This window comes from Quercus lobata, chromosome 12 (assembly GCF_001633185.2).
Source record: "Quercus lobata isolate SW786 chromosome 12, ValleyOak3.0 Primary Assembly, whole genome shotgun sequence".
In the NCBI taxonomy this organism is placed as follows: Eukaryota; Viridiplantae; Streptophyta; class Magnoliopsida; order Fagales; family Fagaceae; genus Quercus; species Quercus lobata.
Window position 1 is genome coordinate 29,576,878 of NC_044915.1, and position 9,382 is coordinate 29,586,259.

Genomic DNA, 9,382 nt, shown 5'->3' on the forward strand with positions numbered 1-9,382 from the left:
TTATAGAATTGGATGCTAAAGTTTTGGTGGATGCTCTGAATAATCCTGTATATGCTAACTCAGTTATTTCCCCTTTATTTGATGATCGCAGGGTGCTGATGGCTTGGCTTCCTCGGTTTTGTATTAGGCATATCTATCGGGAAGCTAACAAATGCGCTGATTATCTTGCTAATTTAGGCATTTTGCAAACTTTAGATTTTGTAATGCATTCCTGTCCGCCTGTGGACTTGCAATCTTTTGTGGAGGCTGATTGCCATGGGCTGTACTCTAACAAGCTTTGTCCTAAACCCTTATGGCCTTCTTAGTTTTAATTCTATATCTAGTTTTACCCACCCAAAAAAAAAAAAAAAAAAAAAAAAAAACCTATACTAATAATTAAAATTAAAAACTAAATTACAATTGAGATTACTTACTTTGTTTTCTCTTGTAGTGCATTATGCATGACAATCGAGATTACAATTGAGCATGATTAGAAGAGGTTCCTCGGGATATCTTTTGTCTTATAATGCATGACATTACTTAGTTTGTTTTCAATCAAAGTTTCATTTGAGTTCTTTCTATATAAAAATTATAATTTATCCTATCACCAAAAAAAAATTTATAATTTAGACTATACTATTAGAGTTAACCACATAAAATCATGTTCATTTATTAATTTATAAAACTAGATTAACTAATTTTGTTTAGTGAAAAGTCATATCTAATATTAACTAAAGAAATTGACTATTTTTATTTATCAACAAATTACAAATAATAATTTGACATCTAACCAAATCATTTATAAATTTAGACAATTCAATATCATGTCTTACAATTTACAAATAAATGCAAAAGTTTGTGTTTATAGACTGTCTAACCTTCCTTATTTTTTTTAAGCTCTATGTCAATTAAAGGATTTCGACCTCCATTGTTAAGCTTCACAAAAATATATACGATCACTATTGAACTATCTTATGTTTACATGTATCATCTTTTATTAAATGAAGGTTTTTTTTTTTTTTTTTGGTTATTGAGTGCCCTTATAGCTTATATGGCATTCAATACTCTCAATAGATGATGTTTTTATACATTTTTTTAAAATAAAAAAAAAGTCAAATTGTGCACAAATATTAAAACACACACAGCCTTAATGAATTCATGCATGAATTATGGAATTAGTAAGGAAAAGGTATTTCTTACTGGAAAAAAAAAAATGTGCACTACAACTCATAATTATTAACAACTCTTAATTAGTGTAAGAACTGATAATTTGGTGGGCAACTCTTAAAAGCGTAAATTATGAGAGTACTAAAAATGTCCACCCTCCACAAACCATGAAAACATTTGTAATATGCAATACCTTTTTAAAAATGTAGATAGTGAAGGGAAGAGGGGCGAGATGGAGTTCAAATCACAGATATGAGGCACCATAAAGGATATTATTACCATTAGACTATTACTTGAATGGTTGGAGCCTTGAAGGATATCACAAATTATTCTAAAATTAGGATGTTGATTACAAATTTTGAAATTTATAGTTCACACTACAAATGCCTCCATAGTATAGGATGGAAAGCTACAATATTAAACCTTTTTATAGGGTTAGAGGCAATTTTCCTCCTACTATCGTGTAGTTAGTCCTCCTAAACTTCTAAACTGAGTAATGCCCCCAGGAATTTATTAGTAGTAAGTAGTTACCTCATTCCATTATGATTTTTGTTAAATATAACTAAAAAAAAAATTTGTTTCTTAAATATGTCTGATAGAACTTTGAATTTTCTATTAAAATAAATGGAAATTCAGTCAATAAGACATAGTGTTTATTATTAATTAATCAGTAATTTTTTTTGTTAATAATTTGATAATTAGGGGAGAATAGAGAAAACATTGTTTAGTTTTGAAGTATAGAGTGACTGTTACAACAGCGCCATGCTATATATATAAGCCATTGTGAGAACTAGAAGATGCTTTTTATATAATTCTACCCCACTTAACAAAATGTGAATTGGAATATCTTTTTGGTATGCGAAAGGTAAGAAGAAAACAAGTACGTATCAGCTTTTGCAAAGCAGCGGCTTAGGAAACAACTACACAGCATATTTAACACTAGATGGATGCTCCACCAGCCTTTTTATAGTCGACATGAGCACGAAACATGTGTTTATTTCTTCCATGGCTCGTAGTTTAAACTTCCATATATTTAGTTATTTACGTCCTATACAGAAGTATACTAACAATTTATCTAGATTAGAGCCTTTTAACATCTAGATTAGAGCCTAATCTCTGCAATTATTTGAATTTTATATGAATTCTTGATTGTATCTATGATCTCCAATTTCTTGCTGGGACGGGTTAATTTTTTAGTTTGTGCATACTATTGTAGACGGCGATAAATCTTAAATAACATTATATATATGAGATAAGATTTGAATTTATGATGATGATTAACAAACATTTTCCTAAAAGTTTAACAACAAAAATACCCACGAACTCCATTGCTCAGATTGCAAAATTCAAGCAATTACAGCACCTGAGAGGAATTTTTAAGGGGGCATTTTAGAGGGAGGGAGAAATTTTTAACATTGCACTATGCGTTCATACTAACCTGTCACACTAAGAAAAAGAAAAATGCAAAACATATAGCTGTACACCCTAGAAGCTTATAAACACACATGAAGAGTACTGTTATTCTTATCATTGATACAAGACCAAAGAGATAAACTATCTCAAATCTGCCAATGCCTGCCATCAGTACTAAAGATAGATGATGGGCAATACGTCAAGAACTCAAAGCACTTATTTGTCACAAAGGAAGATCACAACCATGGAGTGATCCACAATTAGAGGAATTCCGGCATTCAGAGCTCTGATCATGTAACACCAATTAAGCAAGCTTAATAAGGAACAAGAACTCGGACTGTAGGGGGGCCTGATTTCATGTCCTCAAAAATGAGATTTAAGAGGCTGAGAGCCACAGGACCTTCTTTGCCTAAAAAGAAACAAAAATTGCAACTAGTCAACTTTCGCAGCTTTATAAGCAAACATGATTTCAACTCAACAATTTAAGTGAGGAGATGTCCCACTTCAAGGAAGGATGAATGACTTTCAAGGGCCATAGAATGATAGATAATGCATCATTTTTTATATTTCTGAATCAATTTTACAATGTAGTGCATAGAGAAGCAACTAAGACATGTAACACTTTTTAAAAAAAACAGCTATGCTACTGGCACTGAATATTTCACTCTCTCATGTATAGTTGCCCCTCACCTCATTTAGGCCCGCTACAACACAAAGGAAAGAGGAAGGGTGGGAAATTTCTGTGAAGTTTTCAATGCCTATAGACTTATTGTTTAAGGAAAAATGTTCAAATTATAAGCTCCACCTGCTCTGAATGATGCCAAATGAGCTGTACCTGCTGAATGATGCTTCCTAGAGCTCTTTATGGGAGGAACTAATGCTTCTCGCAACACTTATAAGTTCAAAAATCTCATCATAAACCACATACCAGAGGAAATCTAATGCATCCTTTAAGTATAACTAGCAGTAATCAATCTAAGGTTGTGGTTCCAATCATGTATATATAACTACGTCAACTCAGTAAATAATGTCATGTATTTTTTATAAGCAAACAGGAAATAATGCCATGTTGATTTTACAAAAAACCTAAAGTGCAAATATACCTGCACATATATGTGTAACTAAACAAATTATTGTTTCTAGGGCGTTCACAGTGAGTACATTGCAGAAAAGTTCTTACCATCACCAATGATCTGATCATCCCACTGCACTACAGGCCGAACGAGAACCCCACTGCCAATAAGCATCATCTCATCAGCTTTCTTCCCTTCCTCCACAGTCACATTTCTCATTTCTATTCTCCGAAGCTCACCCTTTCTAACTAGTTCTCCCGCAAGAGTCAAAACTCTCTTAGCTGTGCACCCACTTAGAATTTTGTCAAACTTAGGCATAAGAAGTTCCTTGTCCTTTGTAACAAATGCCACATTCATGTTAGGCCCTTCAGCAATGAACCCATCACTATCCAGCCAAATAGCTGCATATGCACCATTTTCTTCTGCCTCCATCTTTGAAAGCACATTTGGAAGGTAATTCACACTTTTCATGGTAGCAAATTGAGGGGGTTTTATTGGGACTGATGAGGTTATTACTCTAATGCCCTTTGAATCAAATGGTGATTCACTTTGAATGACAACAGCGTAAAGAGCTGGCTGATGGCAGCCAGATGAGGAGAGCTGGAAATCACCAGGTCCTACTGAGAGCCAGTATCTCAATGATCCTGTTCTACACTTGGAGGCACTCACAGTTTTTATCAGTATTCTTCTTATGCTCTCCCGATCAAATGGGAGCTTAATTTTAGCCAAAGATGCAGACTTTAAAATTCGGTCAAGGTGTTGGTCCAACTCATAGAGGAATCTGGGGTTAAAAGCAAAGATACAATTAGGAGCTCTGTTGATAATTAGCTTTAGAATTGGTAGCCTAAGACCAGGTTAAAACTAAAATATTTACATAGAATTGAAGTATTGAACTGATCTAAGACTTGAACTAGAAAATGCATATTAGCCGTTTTCTTCTGCTACCAACAAAGTTTGTCATATGATTCACTATGTACGAGTAATTGTTTTTGCTTTTCAAATAACATGCATAAGTTACAATTTGATTCTGCTTTATCCGAGAAAGAGTTGTAATAGTTCAAGTTCACAATTGATTAAGATTTAAGACCAATTCTAATTCTATAAACGTTATCAATATGATATATATTCATAATATGCTATATCTGTATATAAACCATTTTGAGGCCTTGGTATGATATATGTGCATGTGTGCGTGAAGAAGAGCATAGAATGTACTTAATAAAGTTCAAAAAACAAATTCTCATTGTTATGGGGTTGAAATCACTAACCCATCCATTATAGCTGCAGTATCAAAAACACCATGGCCTCTGTGGACCATGTGATCATCAATGGGGATCACCATAGCTGCAGGATCCGTTGTTATTCCACCAAAAACGCTAGAGTACATGGCCAGAAACGGTTGCTTGACATTTTGAGTTTCTCGGTTTGTTTTTAGCCTTTCAATAGCCTTAATAAATGTCCAGATGGAACAAATCATTACTCAATGAAACAGTAATTCTACTAATTTCTGAAGTTTGGTCTAGAAACCCAAAGACTCAACTTTGGCATAACTCAAATTTTTTTAAAAAAAATGCATAAACCAATCCATTGCAATAGCTAATTTAAAAGTAGAGACTAAGAAATTAACCTCTGAGCAAGACAAGAGTGGAACATCAAAAACTTGAGTAGCAGACTCTGCCATAACAAAAATCAAGGTCGCGTCAGTGTGTAATTGAACCAAAAGCATTACATGCAAGCTTAGCACACATACATAGCTATCTGTATTTGTCCTTTCAAAGTTTACGAATCAAATCAAGTTAATAACAGAAACTATAGCTAACCCATGAATCTGTGGGAGTCCTCAGTCCTTACTCCTTTATATATGAATGAATAAAGAGAAGTGGAAAACTCACCAATCATAACTTCAGTTTGATTAGAACTTTTTCTAACAATTCTCGTTTCTCCGATCGATGCATGTTGAGAACACCGAAATCCGAGTCCAGAAAATGAAAGGTTTCGGTATATTACGTTGGGATTACGCAAATGATCATGGAGATTTGCATGAACATGTGGGTTTTGGGAGAAAATTTTGGGGAGAGGTGAGAGAGATGCCATGGAAGCAAGCCGAAACAGCTAACCAGTTAGACTGAACTGACTCTTTTCCCGATAGTCAGAGGATAAATACGACATTAGAGTTCGCACGTTAAAGGTTGGCTGTATTTGTCCCAACTCACTATAGAAAAAAAAACAAAAACAAAAAGGATAATATGGTACAATTTACAATATTCATGCAACTGATTGACAAGCAAATTCATCCAAACTGATAATTCATCGCAAATTATATGAATAACTTCAGAAATATAATTGATTCTTTTTAAAAATTCATATTATAAATGCTTGCAAATGCTTTAATTAAGAATAAATAATATATTACTTTTTTTAATAGCATATTAAAAAATATATATTACATATATTAAACTAGTTTAGGAGAAGGTAACCCTTGGATGATGAGGGGCAAGTCCAGTACAAACAAAAAGTTTGAGAAAGCATAATTTTTGTTCACAAATTTGCCAAATTACATCAACAAATTTATTTGTCTCTTGATATCATATAAGGGGCAGTACCATAAATTTTTGTTTATGGCCTAAGGCCTAGTTATCGTACTGATTTGCTTTTATAACAAATAAAAAATGAATATTCAGAACCAAAAATATAAATATTCGCATGACAAATATTGATATTTCCGCATGAGTTTAATACATGGATTTTGATAATCTAAATTCGAGCAAATTCATGGGTATTTAAACTGTTAAAAAAATGGAATTTTGTTCGGGTTAATGAGTTTAAGCTTATTAATTATAATTATTTTTTAATAATTTAATAATTAAAATAATGGGAACGTAAATATTTCCATTGAAAACTTCAATAACTATTTTTATAGTGGGAGCATTATAATATTATCCTACGCTAGGAGTTACAAGCTTACTTCCAATTAACACACAACACGACGAATGTTGGAAATTGAAAATTCAACCCACTTACCCACCACTTGCAAAGTTGCATGGAATCAGCTTTGTCCTTTTGGGAAATCAAAGAATAACATTACGACAAAGTGCAAGACAAGTCAATACCAACTATGAACTATCCCATAAACCTTATTCATCTAGCGGAAGAAAATGGAATCCTGGATCATGAAGGCATCAGCATCAAATTAGGTAGGACGTAGGAGTAGCATTGTTGTAGGCTTGTAGCAACTTACTAGCATCCACTAGAAATATAGAAAATCTTTATTTTATTGATTTATTTTATTTTATAACTTGCAATTATATTTAAATTCTCCCCAAAAAATACCAAATTTACAACTAAAAATCTTCTTAAACCCATCATAATTGATACAGTACCAAAAAATGAGTAATTTAACTGTGAAACGTTTAAAAACACCTACAAGCAATGAGATAGAATCATAAATCCTAAAATTACAAAAAATTATACTAAAATATACAAATTTGATAAATGTTAAAAATACAACCCTATATTTTACCCTACAGTATTACATCACAAAAGCTATCGGTCAACAGTGAAATGACATGAATGTCAACAACTTATGTTCTATTTGTTTTGACAGAAAATAACTTTAAACAAATATGTTTAGTTAATATATAATGAGATAGCTTATCAAGATTAGCAAACTCACTAAGCTGTAATTATATCAATTTTGAATGTTTAAAGAGATAGCTTAGCAAGATTAACAAACCTTCTGAGCTGTAATTATATCAATTTGGATATATAAAGAGATAGCTTAACAAGATTAGCAAACTCACTAAGCTATAATTACATCAATTAGGTTGTCCCTCGAATTTTGTGTACGTAACATTACTTTATCCATTTAATAGGTCTTGAGTCGCAGTCATTTTTACAAAATATTTCATATCTGCTAAGGTGACAAGTTGTGAATAGTAAATAATAAAGTGATGTTAGTATTGAATCCAAATTAATGAGAGCCATTAAAAATCATGTCAACCTAATTTAGGACAAAATTGGTTATAACCTAAGGCTACAACCTTACTCAATAAAATAAGCATCACTACATATTTTGAAAATATAATCATTGAATTGCATGTTCTTTACACTTTTAATACACATGTTAAATTTTGTGTTAATCGGATATTATTTACTATATAATCTATAAGTTTATATTTTATACATAATTTTAAACTACAAAAATTTGCAATTTAAACAACTTATTGATGACATACCTATTGATTTTTAATTTTCTATAAATTTTGCAAGTATGGAGAATATTAGAAAAAGATTTAATCTAATGGTAGATTTGTCAAAATTCACTTCCAGTAAAAAGATATTGAATAAGGTTGTAGCCTAAGGCTATAACCATTTTGTAGCTAAATTTTGTCTCTCAACTTATGTGAAAGATGTTTTTTTTTGTTAGAAACTTATGTGAAAGATGTTAGAAACTATGTAGCATTAGGTTTGGAAGGCAATGCATTGATGAATGATAAAAAAATCAAGTTATATTCATGGTTTTGAAACCCAATCCGGACCGGATAGGACCGAATCAAGCGGTCCAATCAGGTTAACAAGGAACCGAATTGAAATGAATCGCAGTTAGATTGGACAATTCAACAAAACTAGTCATGGTTCAACCACTATGCCACTTCGCCATAGCTGGTTATTTATGCTCCTTGTGGCAAACTAATATATATGAAGTAAGAATGCCATAAGAATAATTTAAACTTTCATTACTATATATTTATATTATAATCAATATTAATAATATTTTATTATATCATTTATTTTTATTAGCCATCTCAAAAGGGGGAATATATTGAAATAATTATAATTAAAATCCTTTAAATATATTCATATTTCATAGTTTTATTCTTAAATAATCAAATATAACTTTCAATGTTTTTTTTATGCTTTATTATTTTTATAAATTTTCTTATAATTTTTTGAGAATAATTTTATTTTGCTTAGATATTTTTTTTAATCAATATTGCTTAGTTTTTTAAAATTTATTTCATTTATTTATATTTTAGTTAATTATTAATTCATTATGATGTCATTACGATCTAACCTTGGTTGAACCTTGGTCTGACCTTTAAAATCTTTAACCTCTCTTTTTTTCAATTTGTTGAACGGACCGGGTTTCAAAATCATGGTTATATTTAATCCACAATAATTTAGATTAAGAATGAGAACTTTCTATCACCGAACAAGAGAATTTCATCTTGCCTGGCAAGTCTAGTCTACAATGCATATAAGGTATCATCATATAAAAATAGCTAATGTAAATTTGATAGTGAAATTATATAAAAAAAAACAATAAGGATAAAAGATATGTTTGATACTGTAGGGTGAATATTTAAGAGATAGACTACACTAAAGATTGTAATAGAACATGGTGGTGGAATGAACAAAAATTCATTGCCACCAAATTAGAGCCAGAGAGGATAATACAACCTATTTCCTAAGCTTTGGTCCAACATGTGGGGGTGGTAGGAGGCACTTTTTTTTTTTTTTTTTTTTTGAGAAGGATGGTAGGAGGCACTTTGTAGTAGGTAGTGCGGTCACCATGTGGATGTGGCCTTAGTAGGACTATAAACAAGTAAGTATTCAAAGTTCATGATTATTAATTTAATATCGTTTCACACACAAATCAAGCTTGAACAGATTCTCCCAAAAAAAAAAAAAAAATCAAGCTTGAACTTGACATCAAACTATATTATATGTTCAAGTTTGATTCACTTTCT

General features: G+C 31.5%; 1 protein-coding gene across 1 annotated transcript; it reads right to left on the reverse strand.

The window, feature by feature from the left end:
* Positions 1-2,636: 2,636 nt before the first annotated feature.
* LOC115970785 (D-amino-acid transaminase, chloroplastic) lies at positions 2,637-5,839 on the reverse strand. Its single transcript, XM_031090391.1, has 5 exons — positions 5,525-5,839; positions 5,260-5,306; positions 4,901-5,079; positions 3,740-4,413; positions 2,637-2,968 (listed from the first exon to the last, which is right to left on the reverse strand). The coding sequence occupies exons 1-5, from the start codon at positions 5,724-5,726 to the stop codon at positions 2,874-2,876; spliced, it is 1,197 nt and encodes a 398-aa protein (XP_030946251.1). The 5' UTR covers positions 5,727-5,839; the 3' UTR covers positions 2,637-2,873.
* Between the last annotated feature and the right edge of the window lie 3,543 nt (positions 5,840-9,382).